We start from the raw sequence: 17,939 nt of genomic DNA, 5'->3' as shown, positions 1-17,939 counted from the left end.
ACTAGGTAAAAGGCTGACAACTCAGCAGTTGCACTGATCTGTGGAACTGCAGATGAGTGTGAATATGGTGCCGGGTATTCATGGGGCTATGTTTCCAGTGGAGGACCAACTTTTCTGTAAGTCTTCTTGATGCCTGCAAAAATCTCTTGGTACTCTGCTCAGGTAGTTTTTAGGTAGCATTGTTTCCCTATGAGGATTTACTATAACGTATCTGAAAGAACAGTTCTGAGTAAGCTTCCATTTTTAACCAGTATCTGGAATCAGCAACTACAGTATGCTTCCGAGGTCACAATTAGGAAAAAAAAATAATTCAGCAAAGAAATCACATAATCTCTCTGTCTTCCTACCTAAATTGGAGTCATAAAAATGGGCAGCACAATACTCCTTTCCTCAACTCTATGACTGGGCAGAAGAGACAACTTGTTTGATTGTTCCTTAGCACTTTTCATTTCTAAGATTTTGCAGCAAACAGTTCAGAGAGCTGAAGGGGTGGGGAGACCAGATGGTTTCCACTAGTTATGGAAACAGAAATGGGAAATCTACTTCCTGCCATTTTGGATGGACTTTCTCCTCCAATGGACCTTTTCCATTGTTAAACCTTGCTCAAATTCAGTAGGCAATTCAAGGTTAACACCATTTCCCTGAAGGAAACACTAACAACTTATGAGGGTACTGGAGATAAGGATTCAACAGCTGCCTGAAATCCAAAGTAGGAATAAGATGTACACAATACACATCTGCATAGTCCCAGAGCTTCTCCACCATGCTCTTTTCTGGTGGACGCTGAATCTTTTCAATGGCCAGAGAATCTGTATGGGAGCTAAAAGTTACTAGATTTTCACAGAAAACTTGGCAGTAGCCATGTATATCTTCTCATGCACAGATGAAAAATAAAGACTCACTCGAGTCAAAATAAATACCTAATGAATTTATGTACATATTTTGCTTTCTCAAAATATGGAAATGATTGTCGCTGTCTTTAAAATTTAACTTCTAGCCTAGCCTGCAGCCTTCGGATTTCTTAATAATCTCCCATCCAAGGCCTAAGCAGCTCTGAGAATGCTTAACTTTTTTGACATCAAACATTCCTCTGATTTTTCTTTTTATTGCTATCCATTATTACCTTCCAAGCCAAGCCAAGTCATAGACAGGAGCAAAGAGGAAGTACCATGTACACTTGTAAATGAGCTGAGAATTTTGGGCTACAAAATACAGCCCCAAAACTGGGTTCGACTTATCTGCAGATCAGCCTGTCATGGCCTTAAAATCATAGTTTTATAAATGCTGACATAACAATTTCAATTTTCTGTCCACTGCTGTGATTAAAAATTCAAGGATTGACTTATCCATGGGTGACCATGGATACCATTTTTCATGGTATTTTGGTTGAAGCTTCAAGGGTGTTGGCTTATCTGCAGTTATGAACGATAAATGGGCAAGACTTCCTCCATCAAAAGGCAGCACATTTTCCAACCAATCGACCAATAAATATATTTAAACAAAGATCTTTCCATAAAAGGGCATGCAAATGTACATGACAACTCAACAAGAAAAAAAACCATGTTAAATTAAAGTATCACACCATAGCAATTAACAAAGAATAAAAGATGCAAAAAGTAGGACAACAGCTTGTTTCACACATCTTCTCTAGGGATATTTTAAGAGCTGCATCTAGACTTTATTTTTAAAAACGTTTTCTCCAACATACAGTTCAAAAGTATGGTTGCTCAGGTTTTTCATCTTTAAGGCTGTCTTCTTTCAATAAGAAGGCAACTGTTACAAGTTTGAAGACCTAGCAGCTGTACAAAGATGGATTTCGGGTTTTCTGGCTGGGATGCCAGGATGACGGAGGACATGGGTTGACAGCTATTAGATTGGTAAAATGGGGAAATATCATGGTTTTCAGAGAAAGATGGAATGATGGAAGCAAAGACAACAGGCAGCACAAATCTGAGCAGGGCCAGACGGTACCAGAGTATAGTAAGTTAAGGTGGAGAACATCAAGTAGCAGAAGCTATCTCGGTGGCCACCTTGCGAACCTCACAGGAGAGGATGTGGGATTAAGTACTGCTAACTGCTAACTCCTGCCTCTTCTACTAATTTCATGCATACTTACATATACTCAGACACTGGTGCATTGGAGATGGTCTGGGCAGGAGGCTGAAGGCTTGTCTGACTGCCCAGGCTGCTACTGTAGCTACAGAAACTACGGAGTTGCCCACGGTTGGGATTGTGGGCAGCAATACGTCGAGCCTGTGGGTTGAAGGGGTCCTCTTCATCTATGTCATCATAATCCCGATCTCTAAAAGGAAAAAAACAAAAAAAAACCAAATCCGGTCCGTCTTAGAAACGAAAGCCAAATCTGAAAGCATGGAATGGTTACGGATGAAGTGGCAAATGAGAAGAGGTAACACTCATTCCTGGAAGGACTGGGTATTTCAGCTGCTTAAGCTTTCCCTTAATTTTAGGGTTTCTCTTGTAATGTTAGCAGAGACCAGGAAAGAAACCGTAGTAGCTGGAAAAAAAGAGAGCCTTTTGTATTTTGCTCCATTGCTGAAAACCCAACCCTATCGGACAGTTCACAGATTTATTTTATTTTATTTTTTATTTTAATTCCATTTATATCCCGCCCTTCTCCAAAGACTCAGGGCGGCTTACAAGCTTAGCAGTAGCCTTCATTCTATGTATATGCCTGCTTATTAGGGCTTTCACACACCCCCCAAGCGGCATTATTACAAAGTCAGCTTATTGCCCCCAACAATCTGGGTCCTCATTTTACCTACCTCGGAAGGATGGAAGGCTGAGTCAACCTTGAGCCTGGTGGGATGCGAACCTGCACTAATTGCAGGCAGCTGGTGTTACTTAAGGAGGCATCAGCCCACTGCTCCACCAAGGCTCTTTCTATTAATCAGGAGACAGGAAAACAAAAACAAAACCAGAAAGAACTGATTGTGCTTCCTTCACCACTTTTAGATAACGGAATGAACGTATAGACGTTGTCCAAAAATTGCTGTTTTGACCATCAGTAAATTTATATTCATTTATTTAATTAGTTTTCTATACCGCCCTATTCCCGAAGGACTCAGGGTGGTTTACAGGGCAATATTTAAAAGACAATATAAAATTAAGATAAAAATAGAATTAAAAAGAATTAAATTAATAATAGCCCAACAATAAAACAATGTTAAAAATTTAAAACTAAAACCCCCCTCAGTCCAGGCCGGATAGATCAAAAAGCCAGGTTTTCAGGTCGCGGCGAAACGAGCGCAGGTCGGGGGCAGTCCGGAGTTCCACAGGTAAATCATTCCAAAGGGCAGGCGCGCCCACAGAGAATTCCCTCCCTCTGGGGATCACCCGCCAGCATTCCCTGACCGGCGGCACCCTAAGGAGGCCCTCCCTGTGGGAGCGCACAGGACGATGGGAAGTTGATGCCGGCAGCAGGTGCTCCCTGATATAATCCGGGCCCATGCCATTTAGGGCTTTATAGGTCATCACCAGCACCTTGAATCTCACCCGGAGGGCAACTGGAAGCCAATGCAGCTCGCGGAGAAGAGGTGTTACACGGGAGTATCGGGAGACTCCCATCACAACTCGCACGGCCGCATTCTGCACCAGCTGAAGCCTCCAAGTGGTATGCCACCCATCTCACTCTGGGGAGCTGAAAACTGAGCAATGCGAGAGAATGCATATACGTGATGCTAGATAATGGGAAGGGTATTCTTTTGTTGCATTTTTCTCTCTCTTACATGAATTGTCTGACTCTCTTCCCCTCTTGCTACTCTTTCCACCCTCCCTCAGCAAATTAAGGGTGAATATAAGAAACCCAGAAAGACATGAGAGGTTACTATTCAACAACCGATGCATGCATTCTGTTAAGTGACATTTAAGTGGCCATAATATTACTAAATAACCTTATGTTATGCTATTGAGTCTATATCTCCTTCTGCAGTCTCTGGAATGCTTCTGTAAGTTCAACATGCATAGCTCTTAACGAGGACAGGACAATAGGAAGATCAGCTCACAACTCTGCGATTTTATTGAAGGAGAGATCAGACTGATGTTCTAGCTGTCGCCGAAAATCACCCATTTTTATTTTATTCATCCCCTTTTTCAAAATGTCCCTCTGCCATGGACAAGGTTATTTTGACTTTGTGGTATCCCTGGGAAACTTATTCCGTTTTACCTGCTAGCTAAATGTTTCCAGGCTCGAGGCATGGCACATATGATGATGGAGAAGGATACAGCAGCCATCAGAGAGAAGAGGGTGAGGTACAGTAAGCCTTCCACCCCATCGTAGCAGATCCCAACCAAGGCATCCAGGTAATCCTTTAGGGAAAGGAAGTGGGGGAGGGGAGAAGAAAAGAAGCATCTTGCTAATGTGCTACCAACACCTTTGTCCCCAAAGCACAGTGTGCCTTATGCTGCTTACCTTGTGAAGGCCCCTGCAGTCCAGCATGGCAGTCAGCTGGTGGAGATTGATTTCGGAGTAGTTCAGTAACTTCTGTATATCAAGCAGGTCTTTCTGCAGCAAGGGCAAAAGCCATCAGAGAAGGAGCATATATTCTATTGGAAAAGGAATAGTGTTCACCATATCTCGAATGACTGTCCAGCAATCACGGTGAATAGATACCTACTGTATGGCTGTCGTAGTCTATCGTTCCTGGCTGGCATACACAGTACCGCCTCTCTGATTTAATCTTGTGATATCAAATTGGGCTGAGAGATGGTGAATGGCCCAGTGACTTTTTTTGGCTGACTGCAAATTGGAACTGTTGCCCTTCTGATCTTAACTTAACTGTTACCCAACATTGGTTTTATAGAAACAGGGATAACATTAGAGCTATAGTGGTTTTACAAAGCCTCATGAAAAAGAAAAGGGCTCCTTCCCTTGGTACTTTGATTTGTTATTTCCAGGGATTCTCTCTCATTTGATTAAACATTAAAATAAAGGAAAACAGAACTACCTTACTGTTCACCTATCGGCAATATATGTACACAGAAAGTCATCTCACTTATGCATGGAGGCATTGCTTGATTTCAGATACTGTTGCTAAAGTTCCATATGGAAGCTCAAAGGCATGCATGTCAAAGCCCATGGAGCTGGCAAAACTGAGGAAGCAAGGACAATCTAATTTTCAGGAAGGTATTTATAATGTTAGTCTTCTTTTTTTAAAAAAAACCTGTCAGGTACAGTTATAGTAAGTTATTACTTTGGCGTCCCTTTGAAACACTTTCTTCTCACAACTTTCACATCTGGACCATGTAGCCTCTTCTCAGATTAAAACAATGACTTCATTCTTTGCTCACAATCCCTCACAATGCCCTAGGACAGGGGTAGGCAACCTCGGCTCTTTTATGACTCATGGTCATAAAAGAGCCGAGGTTGCCTACCCCTGCCCTAGGACATCTTTCTCAGATGCCTGAGGAGCCCATGGAGACAGACCACCTACCCTCTGAAGCCAATATCACACTACATTTCACGCAGCAAAATGTGACCATGCAGATGTTGTTGAACTCCAACTGTCATAAGCCTCGGTTATGGTTTGCAGGCAGCTCATCCATGTTATACAGAACACTGAATGACATTTCCTGTCAAAAGATTTGTTAAGCAACTGGCTTTTTTATCTAGCTCAAGAAGACTTTGAAATTTCATCTACATCTGACATATACAAATAGAGTTCCAAGTTGCTTAATCTTTCCTGTTCATATAAAATTTCACTCCATCTGTTAAAATGGCTTCCAGTCACTACAGTACTTTCCCCAATTCTCTGGATGTGTCGGGACCAAAGCTCATAGAATTACCATCTGGAGACACCAAATCAGTGAAGACTATGAATTACAGGGGATCCTAGACTTTTTCCTCTGCTACTGTATGGCCATGGCACCTGTGTCCTGTCAACCATAAAACCATGGTTGTTTTTTTCCTGTTTGTTTTATCTTCTGGTAGCTCATAAGAATATTCAACACATCCCTGGTCAAATAAGTGCCTAAATTTTCATATTTTATCTTTGTCAAATATTGTTTCTGAAAACAGCAGGTGTGACCCACTTCTAAATGTATGTAACCCAGAAGCTTCCATCAAAGAGCCTTGCCTGCTTCCATAGGAAAAGACAACGTTGTGCAACTTACTTTGGCTGTAGGGAAAAAAGGCACTGCAAACTGCACAAGACCCTGAATCTGGATCTGCATAGTTGTGAGAGAACGCTGGTAAATAGTCAGGGCCTACAAATAAAGAACACATCATGCAAGGTATCAGCCATTTTTTTCTACATAAATCTTAATTTGCAGTACAGGTTGACTTATGACTCCAATTGAGCCCTACATTTCCACTGCTAAGTGAGACAATTGTTACGTGAATTTTGCCTCATTTTACAACTTTTCTTGCTATTAAGTGGATCACTGCAGCTGTTAAATTAGTAACATCGCGTAAAGTGAACCTGGCTTCCCCATTGACTTTGCTTGTCAAAAGGTTGTAAAAGGTGGGGCTTCCGGTTTGCACCTGTGGTGCCAACGGATGTCCAAGAAGAACTCTCTCCCCGCTGTCTGATCTTTCTTCCTTGGAGGACCCTGAAAAGGGTCGAAAGTCGCCCTGGAGGGGTGACCACCGTGAGGAGGCCCTCCCTGTGATCATGGAAGGGCAGTAGCCCTCCGTTTCATCCGGAGGAACTTTTCTGGCCCGAAGAAGAAGACATTATCTTTAAAGATAAGAATTGGCAACACCTGACACTGAAAAACAACTTTAAGGAATAGTGGAGGTGAACATTTATTGGCTTTTATCAAAAACAGCTTCCATGAAAGACTTATCTGCAAACACCAAAGAAATGGAAGGATATTACCCACCATTTGACTATAAACTTATACTTGAAACAATCTTGGCTGAGCAAATGAAAGCCAGACTGCTAAATAAATCTGACAGCTTAAATCTACCAAACCAAAACGGGACTTCAACTGATGAATTCACAATTCAAAAACCAAATGAAGAGGAGGAAATTAATATTAAAATAGGGGACGCTAAAGAACAATAAATACAATCTACTGAGGACCTTGATGCCCAAATCTTGATTCTAACTACAAAATCTACAATTCAAAAAACAACAGAAGCTGAAGAAAGTAATACTAAGATAGAGGATGCCAAAGGCCTTCAAATACAGTACATTGAGAATTTAGCCAACCAAATAATAACTATAACACCGGACATGACCTCTTACCTGAGCCAGATGGAACTGGAAGAAGAAAAAGATCAGATTCAACTAATGACAACTATACTACACCAAACATCGAGAATTGACTTATTAAAGCAACAATTTAATGATTATAAAGGGGATATTTCTTTTGAAAAATTGACAATTAGATGGTCTCCCTGGACTCAAACAATATGTGTAGGAAGAAAGGGAGACACACTTGAGAATTTAAAGGCACTGATATGGAAGCCTGTTTGGCACAAAAACAAGGCTAGAGTTAGATTTTAAAAAATGGGTTTTTTCCCTACTTGCTGAGATTTTTAATGACAGAGCTTAAAATTTTCTTTAAATGGACCAAGGGAAATCTTCAAAAGATAAAAACTGATTTTATAGTTAGAATTTGGAATGATACAAAAAAAAAGATATTTTTTCAATAATTGATGAACTATTAATATGATAAACAGAATATGTTTGTATAAAATAAGAATGCACTGAAATGAACAATGTTTGTATTTTAGACATGATAATTGTTATGTATTCACATGTTAATGTAAACTAACATTAACCACTTTAATATAAACCAACGGGGCTGAGGTAAAACCGTGGCAGCTTTTGACAGCTGTCAAAAGCTGCCGGAGAGAACTACGCAGGCGCTAACCGACTGACAGCTCTCGGCTGTCAAAGTCGCCGGCTACAGCGCACGCGCCACCAGATGACAGCTCTGAGCTGTCAAACCAGCCTGACACCGATTGGCGGAAGCAAACGAAGCGGGAAGCCGGCACAGCCCCGATTGGTCAGACATCTGACAGCTGCAAGTATAAATAGAGCGATGTTCTTCTGTTGTTTGCCTGGTTCCTAATAAAGTTAAGTTTTGCTTAACTTCGCTGTCCTGCCTGCTCCTTCAAAGCACTGGCGACGAGGATGGGATGCCTGCTTGCGTAGCTGAAGTCACCGCCTAAGGGGAGAAGAGATTTTTTCCCTTAGCCCGAGCTAGTCACTCGCTGAAGTCACTAATTGGAAGCATAGCTTCCACAATAACGCAAGCAGCACCTATGACCGGACAGCATGACGAACCACGGCCATATTCGTGAATTCAACACCCGCCACCCAGAATGCTGGGAATCACACCTAGGCCAGGTAGAAGGGTACCTGGTGGTTAAGAAGATAACCGACAATTGGGCCAAAGCAGCTGCACTCCTCTGGCTCAGCGGGCCGGCCGTTTACGATGCCGCTGTGGGACTATTCAGTCCGGAACCCATCGCAACGATATCCTATGCAGAACTCACCGAGGGACTGAGCAAACACTTCATGCCAACGAAGTCAGAGCTGTTCTGAAGAGTGAATTTTGCCCGACGCGTACAACTTCCTGACGAACCCGCTAATGACTTCATAACCCGAGTCAGACACGCTGCACGGCGGTGTCGGTTCCCCGACCTGGAGGACCGGATCCGTGACTAAATCGTCATCGGGCTTAAAGACGAGCGCCTGTGAAGGAAACTGATTGCCAAACCCGCTCTAACGCTGGCAGAAGTTGCCATGGAAGTCATTGCCTATGAAGATAGCCACGGCGACAACCCCCGACCCCCTGATAGCGGACCCAGTGGGTCCGTGCACCAGGAGGACGGCACCTTCAGCGGGCCAGAGGACGACGACATCTCCACGGACATCGATGCCGTTCAGCGGCGATTCAAGAGACTCAAGTCCCAGCGCAAAAACCGAGGGGGCCCTTCCAACAACCACAAGAGCGCTAGCTACCAGCCTAGCAGAGCCAAATGTGCCAGCTGCGGTGGAAGCCACCCGAGGGCATCGTGCCGGTTCCGCAGTGCCAAATGCCACGGATGCGGAAAAACAGGTCACCTCAAAGCCGTGTGCCGTAGTCGGAGCCGAGAAAACCTACATGAATTGGAGGTGACGTCTGCAGGTACGAACCGACCCACATCCAGGGAAAAACAAAAATTTAAACCCCTAGTACAAAATGTTAAGGGAAAAGCAAGGGAAAATACGGTCCACAGCATCCTTAAGCCCAAAGTTAAGGTGGACGTCCTAATCCACGGAGTTCCTTGCGAGATGGAAGTTGACTCAGGGTCCTCCGTCTCCCTCATCTCTTGGCAAACTTACAAAAACATTTGTAGCCGCAGCTGGCAACAACCTGCCTTATGTCCCACTAAACTCCGCCTAGCGGATTTTCAAAAAACGCCCATTAAGCTCAAGGGAAAATCCTCAGTCCCAACGGAGTTTAGGGAATTTAAGAGACCCCTTACTATACTAGTCACCCAGGAAAACAGGACCAGCCTGCTGGGGCTGGACTGGTTCGAGGCATTAGGAATAGCACTAACAGGCGTCAATGCCACTCAGCTGTCAAACTTAGACACCGTCTGCCACCAATTTGCGGACGTTTTTGACGGCTCGCTTGGGAAATATACTGGACCCCCGGTGTCACTAAAACTGAACCCTAACGTGATGCCCATAAGAATTAAGGCTAGGAGGGTTCCCTTTGCTTTAAGAGAAAAAATAGAAAATGAACTAGACAGGCTAGTTAAATTGGGAGTTTTAGAACCAGTCGAAGGGGCCGAATGGGAAACACCTATAGTAACCCCAATCAAGCCCAATGGCCAAATCAGACTCTGCGCTGATTATAAAGCCACACTGAACCGCGCATTAAATGCCCATGCTTACCCTGTCCCGGCTGTTAAAGACATCCTCGCGGCCATTAAGTCAGGCGCCATTTTCGCTAAATTAGACGTGGCGCAGGCGTACTTACAGCTGCCTGTCACCCCTGACACTGCCCTAGCACAGACAATTGTCACGCACAAGGGAGCCTTCAAAATTAACCGCCTTCAATTCGGCATCTCTGCAGCCCCAGGGATCTTTCAAGAAATCATGGAGAAAACACTAAAGGGAATCCCTGGGGTCTGCCCATATTTTGACGACATTCTAATTGCAGGGGAATCAGAAAGGGACTTAGCAACCAAGCTGGCAAAGGTGCTCCTTAGGTTCAGAACAGCAGGGCTCAAATTAAGGCGAGACAAATGCTCCATAGGGGTACCCTCAGCGGAATTCCTAGGGTTCAAAATTGATGCAAAAGGGATTCACCCCACTGAGTCTAAGATAAAAGCCATTAAAACAGCCCCAATTCCAAAGAATAAACAGGAACTGCAAGCCTTTTTGGGGTTAGTTAATTTCTACCACACCTTCCTGCCACATAAAGCCTCAATTGCAGAACCCCTCCATAGGCTTTTAGATAAGGGCAACCCCTGGTCTTGGTCCCCACAGCACGATGAAAGTTTCAGGCTTCTAAAAAACTTACTGACCAGCAACGCCACGGTAGCACTGTTCAACGAACAGCTACCCCTGTGTTTGGCATGCGACGCCTCTCCCTACGGCATAGGAGCGGTCCTAAGTCACTTAACGAGGGAAGGAACCCAAACTCCTATAGCGTTCTATTCCAGAACGCTGTCAAACCTGAGCGCAATTACGCTCAAATCGATAAAGAGGCTTTAGCCATAGTGGCCAGCGTGAAAAAGTTTCACGACTACCTCTATGGTCGCCAATTTACCATCTTTACAGATCACAAGCCCCTGTTAGGGATTTTTACAGTTAATAAACAAACGCCCCAAATTTTATCTCCCCGCATCCTCAGATGGTCCACCTTCTTGTCAGCCTATTCTTTCACATTAGAACACAAACCAGGGAAAAGCATGGGTCACGCAGATGGGCTTAGCAGGCTGCCCCTACCAGAGATAGACCCAGACCCCGCGCCAGCTGGAAAAATACTAGCTATATCCGAACTGCCAGAATGCCCATTATCAGTCCGGGACATTTCTGCAGCCACAGCTGCGGACAAAGTCCTGGGCAGAGTCTTAGGCTACGTCACTTCAGGGTGGCGAACCACACCCCCAGAGCCAGAATTCCAACCCTACTTTCTAAAACAAAAAGAATTATCCTCCCACCAGGGATGCATATTATGGGGCAGCAGGGTAATAATACCTGAAAAACACAGAATGAAAGTCCTGGAAAGCCTCCACGAGGGTCACCCGGGAACTGTCAAAATGAAAGCTTTAGCCAGAAGCTACGTCTGGTGGCCTGGCCTCGACAAAGAAATAGAAACACATGTGGCTGGGTATTACCCCTGCCAACTTGTCAGAGCAGCCCAACCCCAAGCTCCTGTACACAGATGGGAAACAACAAAAACACCCTGGTCCCGCGTCCATTTAGACTTCGCGGGTCCCTTCCAAGGACAAATGTTCCTGATAGTGGTAGATAGTTATTCCAAGTGGCTAGAGGTGACCCCAGTCACAAGCACGACCTCTGCAGCCACAATACAAGTATTAAGGGGGTTGTTTGCCACACATGGGCTTCCGGATGTGTTAGTCTCCGATAACGGCCCCCAATTTACTTCCTACGAATTCCAGAGTTTCACAACGGTGAACTCTATTAGGCACACCACCACGGCTCCGTTTCACCCCTCGACAAACGGCTTGGCTGAGGTGATGGTGAAATCAACCAAAGAGGCACTGCGGAAAATCATCACCGGCAATTGGCACTGCAGACTTGCTCAATTTTTATTAGCTCAACACACCACCCCCTGCACAACCACCGGGAAGTCCCCGGCAGAACTCCGCTGGGGCAAACGACTCACGAACAGATTGGATCGCTTACATCCAGACAGAACCCCAGCAGACCCAGAACTTCCCCTCCGACACAGGACTCTCAGTACCGGGCAAGCCGTCTGGGCTAGAAACTACGGAAGTGGGAATAAGTGGACACAGGGGGTCATCATAGAACAGACAGGTCCCCTGTCATACATCGTCTATACCGGAAACAACACCCACCTCCGTAGACACATCGACCAGTTACGGCAACGCAGCCCACAAAATATGGGGGAAAGGGGGAACTACGAAATGCTATCAGAACCCCCCCCCGCAAACACTGTCACACCAAAACCTCCCCGAACAAATGTCACCACAGCAAAACCCCGCACAGAATGACTTTTTCCCACAACACGATCCCAACGAAAGGGACCCAGAAACGATGGACTCAAACCCTCTGCCCCCCGAGCCAGACTCTAACAGAAGCAATACACCTAGGGGCAAGGAACGACCAGAGGAGACACCCCCCCGACGCTCCGAAAGAACAAAAAGACCCCCCGCCTACTTAAAAGACTTCGAATGGGGAAACCCGAAAAGAAACAGTCAGGGGAAACTTCAACTCAATCAGAGGGAGGGGTAAGGGGTGTTATGTATTCACATGTTAATGTAAACTAACGTTAACCACTTTAATATAAACCAACGGGGCTGAGGTAAAACCGCGGCAGCTTTTGACAGCTGTCAAAAGCTGCCGGAGAGAACTACGCAGGCGCTAACCGACTGACAGCTCTCGGCTGTCAAAGTCGCCAGCTACAGCGCACGCGCCACCAGATGACAGCTCTGAGCTGTCAAACCAGCCCGACACCGATTGGCGGAAGCAAACGAAGCGGGAAGCCGGCACAGCCCCAATTGGTCAGACATCTGACAGCTGCAAGTATAAATAGAGCGATGTTCTTCTGTTGTTTGCCTGGTTCCTAATAAAGTTAAGTTTTGCTTAACTTCGCTGTCCTGCCTGCTCCTTCAAAGCAATAATTGTTATATAATTAAATAGGGGAAATGTGGGTTACCCGAAAATTAAGTTTTCGAGATACTACAGGTTATTTTGGAACACTGTATTGCAATTAGGTAAAATTTAAAAACAGGACACGGATATGTATAAGTGAAAATATATTAAAAATTGTTCTAATTGATTGTGTCATAATTAGAAATGTATTAATTTGATTATGTTATCGTAATTAAGGGAACTGGAGAGGGAACTCTTGTTGATGTAACCTGAGCTGATTACAAAAGATTTTGTTATTTGCTATTGTTAACCTTTGATTACCCAACCACCACATTGCTTCATAAATATTTGGATGTAAAATTAGAAAATTAATAAAACTTGTTTTTTTTTAAAAAAAAAAAAGGTTGTAAAAGGTGATCACATGACCCTGGGAGCCTGCAACCATCAATAAATACATGCCAGTTACCCAGAGTCTGAATTTTGATCATTTGACCACAGGATGCTGCAATGGTCGTTAAGTGTGAAAAACTGTCATAAGTCACTTTTTTCAATGCCGTTGTAACTTCAAACAGTCACTCAATGAATAGTTATAAGTCAAGGACTTCCTGTAAACAAATTAAATACTATCCCCTTTCAACATCTAAGAGTCAGATTGTTGGGGGCAATAAGCAAATAATGCTTCTAGATTGTAAACAGCCCAGAGAGTACTATAAAATACTATGGTATATAAGCCTAAATACTATTGCTATTTCTGTCACTGAAAGCAATAAAAAGCCAGCTTTCTCTTTTCATGGCTATTGTGTGATCCTTTGCCAACAATGTACAAATGCAAGCAAGTTCTTACCTGTTGAAAGGGGTTGGCCAGACTTTGTCTACAATACAAATAGTATTGTACGATTTCTACAAAAGCAAAGTGCAAGGGGAAGAGAGTCATTGGTTAAAGTAAGACACATTTAGCAGCTTCTAAACCACACCAGGATAGCACTGCTCAGCACGTAGTGCCAAATAGCACAGCACTATGTGGATCGTCTCAGCTTACAAGACTGGCATTGTGTAATATATGCTGATAGAAATAATGCTGCAGAAAAACTTTGCATCTAAAGGTTTTGCCAGACTTTTGACATGAGCAGAATGAGTGGCAACATTCACGCATATATCTATTTTCATGTGCTGCATAAAACATAGCCTGCCATGAATGTATTAATTTGCAGAGACTTCTGCTTTTATTAGTGATCAAGCTATATCTTATAACGTGTCTCATAAATGCTGCCTATTAGTATAAATGCAACAGCCGAGGATAACTAATGATTGGTTCACCAATTCTCTATCCTTATTTAGTTCTTACTCACGTGCTGATTCTTCCAAATCAATGTCCCCTCCTAATCTGAAGTTCTGCTTTAGTACGTTAAGAGACACAGCAAATACCAAGGATAATTAGCAAATGGTCACGTCACATAATCTTTTATCCCTACTAAACTTACTTAACCTTTCCTCTCCTGCTGATCCTTCAAAACAAGTTCGAACAACTCCTAAGCTATGGTTCTACCACAATAAAAGGAAATAAAATGAAATCTGAGTCCCTAGCTTACGAGAAAAATCTCAGAATTTTGGCAAACATTAACAAAGGGGAGATTTTGGCACAGGTTCGATAGCCAGGAGTATTCTCTTATTGCCTCTGTTCACTGGATATGTTAAACTGGTTTGGGAAAGATAATTTAATGCAGAAGCAGAGTGGGGTAGTTTTTACCTCAAACAGCTATAGGACCCTTGTGGGGTAAATTAACTCTGATTGGTCAGTATTCTCATAAGATGCCAGTTAATAGACTAAGGTTAGACCAGAAGACCTCCAAGGTCCCTTCTAACTTTTTGATTCTATGATCTTTCGCTCCTTATTTTTTTTAACCCTTCCATATACTATCACAAAGTGGTTTGGAAAAGCATAATCAGGATTCTGAGCACTTTCAACATAAATATTCACATTATCCCTCTATATAAGTGTGCTAAAGCTCTAGATTTTATATACTGATCTTTAACTACGCAGAGCTGGGTCTGAAGCTTACATCAGTCTTATTTCTCTTCATTCAATTTTCACTTAAGGGTTTGTCCTCCTCAAATGATGGCAAAAGCAATATTTTTACCTGCACTGAGGTCACTTTTTGTCATATTCACAATGAATTTATCTGGGGACACGCAAAAGTCACTGGTACCCTATAAGAAGCAAAAATTTATTTATTTATTATTTTGTGTACATTTTATTACAGATTTTTTAAAAATAAGATAAAATTAATGTTTTTAAAAGGAAGTTGTTATCATTACTAGAAGTTATACTTAAGGAGGTTAATGCTGGAGGCTTAGGAAATCGTTTCTACATATTCTATCATTGGCAAGTGAATTGATATACACAGGCAGAAAGTGCATATAAATTTAAGATATTAAGGCTTACTATGAATATACATTTGTTTTAAATTTTATTTTTCCACTTTGAATATGTACACCAATTATATCAGTGTGAAAACAATGCACAAAAAAAAATCAAGAAGAGCTGTTCATAAAAGTAGACTTCTCAGATAACAAGGAAACCAGAGCAATAAAGGAGGCAATAATAATAATAATAATAATAATAATAATAATAATAATAATAATAATAATAATAATAATAATAATAATAATAATAATAATAATAATTTTATTTATATACTGCCCTTCTCCCGAAGGACTCAGGGCGGTGAACAGGGCAGATATATAAAAAAAATACAAAAATACAAAAGTTAAAAGAAAATTAAACATATGCCCAACTAAAAACAGTAAATACAGATATTAAAAATGACCATAAAAACCCAACCCATCCCCCTTCAGGCCAGGCCGGCTTGTTCAAATAAGAGTGTCTTCAGATCGCGACGGAAGGAGCGAAGGTCGGGCGCCATCCGGAGCTCAACCGGCAACCGATTCCATAGCTCCGGGGCGCCCACAGAGAAGGACCTCCCCCTGGGGGCCACCAATCGACATTCTCTGATCGGTGGCACCCTGAGAAGACCCTCTCTGTGGGAACACACAGGGCGGAGGGGAGTTGATGCCGGCAGCAGGTGCTCCCTAAGGTACTCCGGACCCATGCCATGTAGGGCCTTAAACACCATTACCAATAACTTGAATCTCACCCGGAAGACAACTGGTAACCAATGCAGCTCACAGAGCAGAGGTGTAACATGGGAGTATCGGGAGACTTCCAACACAACTCTCGCGGCTGCATTCTGTACCAGTTGGAGCCTCCGAGTGGTCCTCAAGGGCAGCCCCATGTAGAGAGCGTCGCAGTAGTCCAGACGAGAGGTCACGAGCACGTGAGTGACCGTACATAAAGCATCCCGGTCTAGATAGGGCCGCAACTGGCGCACCAGGCGAACCTGGGCGAAGGCCCCCCTAGTCACAGCTACTATATGGTCTTCCAGAGTGAGCCGTGAATCTAGAAGGACTCCCAAGTTGCGAGCCCTATCTACGGGGGGTAATAGTTCACCCCCCATGGAAAGAGATGGAATGTTCTGAATATTCCGGGATGCCGGTATGCACAGCCACTCAGTCTTGTCGGGGTTGAGTTGAAGTCCGTTCCTCCCCATCCAGACCCGAACCGCCTCCAGGCAACGGGACATCACAGCGAGGGCATCACTGGGGTGGTTTGGGGTTGAAATAAAAAGCTGGGTATCATCGGCGTACTGATGATACCCAACTCCAAAACCACGAATGATCTCACCCAGCGGTTTCATATAGATGTTGAACAGGAGAGGTGAGAGGACCGACCCCTGAGGAACTCCACAAACGAGAGATCTCGAGGTCGACCTCTGCCCCCCTGCCAACAACGACTGTGAACGTCCCTGGAGATAGGAGGAGAACCACTGCAAAACCGTGCCTCCCACTCCCAATCCCCTGAGACGCCGCAGCAGGATACCATGGTTGATGGTATCGAACGCCGCTGAGAGGTCTAATAGGACTAGGACAGAGGAATGTCCCCTGTCCCGAGCCCTCCAGAGATCATTCACCAGAGCGACCAATGCCGTCTCCGTGCTGTTAAATAACTGTTAAATATCTCATACTTAGATGGAATTTACTTTCTGATAGTCCGATCTGTCAAAAAATTAGACTAACCAAAGTTTGTAAATAGAAAGCAAATTATTTAATCTCTTTCTGGCTCCCCTTGAAACCTTGGCAGAAATGTCACTCCCTTACAAGTAGAGCATTTTATGAGATTGGCTGTGCTGAAGGTACATGGCAAATTAATTTTCCTCTGCCTGATGCAAAGTAGTCAGGCTAACAAGCAAAACACCTTCAAGATAACTTCTGCTCATTTTAAATAACCAGTCTCCTTGTTGTTCAAAATTCCTCCTGCTAAGTGTGTATTGTGTTATGAGAAGGTAGGATTCTGGAAACACAAAGACAGGAAACACTGCAGGAAGCAAGGCAAGGAAGAGCGGAACACCCCCCCCCCAAGCGAACAGGCCTTTAGCTGTCAGAAAATTGGAAAGAAGAGCTGGGCATCTCCGGTGGTCAATGAGTCTGGGACCCAGGGCATCACAGTTAACCCTAGTGCACCAAGCCCTTAAAACAACCGCAGCTCAACACTGAAGAACTGAGTTCAAATGTTGGGCTTACCACTGCTGCTGAAACATCTGCTGCAAAGGAAGCCCAGCTGAGACAGAGTGTGAAAAGTCCACAGCACAGCATCCTGTGTGGCAAAAAATAAACAACCAAGAGTCAAAAGGGGGATTCAGAAAGGTAACAGCATCAGTGTCACCTGTGCACCCTCAGTCTGAGTGCTGTAACAGGATAGAGGCTTACATTGTTATTGTTCTTGCACCTATAACATCGTCTAGGGCAAGTCTTGATTATGCCTATTACAGAGGTGCAGAACACAGCCAGATTTACAAGGGTGTGTGTGAGGGGGAATATTGCCTATAAATCAAACGGTGCAGGTGGGAACTAAATTTAGTCACCTGGAATCCAGTTCCAATTAATCTGTCTGCACAAACTGATAAAAAGTATGATTGTCCTGGATATTTTGATCCAGATTACAGCTTCCAGTCTTACTAAAATCTCTCTCTCTCTCTCTCTCTCTCTCTCTCTCTCTCTCTCTCTCTCTCTCTCTCTCTCTCTCTCTCACACACACACACACACACACACACA

The 17,939-nt window shown here is 43.7% G+C and overlaps 1 protein-coding gene across 1 annotated transcript in view; it reads right to left on the bottom strand.

Annotated features, from left to right (window-relative positions):
• The window catches only part of TTYH2 (tweety family member 2), a gene marked incomplete at its 5' end in the record, with an annotated part of 96,546 nt that overhangs the window by 14,133 nt on the left and 64,474 nt on the right, over positions 1 to 17,939 (bottom strand). Inside the window, 7 exons of the mRNA XM_081320035.1 lie at positions 2,117 to 2,302; positions 4,184 to 4,326; positions 4,430 to 4,522; positions 6,130 to 6,222; positions 13,615 to 13,670; positions 14,909 to 14,978; positions 17,409 to 17,481. Of these exons, the coding sequence (XP_081176161.1) occupies positions 2,117 to 2,302; positions 4,184 to 4,326; positions 4,430 to 4,522; positions 6,130 to 6,222; positions 13,615 to 13,670; positions 14,909 to 14,978; positions 17,409 to 17,481 (714 nt within the window). The remainder of the gene's footprint in view (positions 1 to 2,116; positions 2,303 to 4,183; positions 4,327 to 4,429; positions 4,523 to 6,129; positions 6,223 to 13,614; positions 13,671 to 14,908; positions 14,979 to 17,408; positions 17,482 to 17,939) is intronic.

The sequence above is a fragment of the Vipera berus genome, assembly GCF_964194415.1.
Source record: "Vipera berus genome assembly, chromosome: 2".
Taxonomy (NCBI): domain Eukaryota; kingdom Metazoa; phylum Chordata; class Lepidosauria; order Squamata; family Viperidae; genus Vipera; species Vipera berus.
Note: the sequence above shows the minus strand (reverse complement) of the source record. Positions and strands in the feature narration are given on the sequence as shown.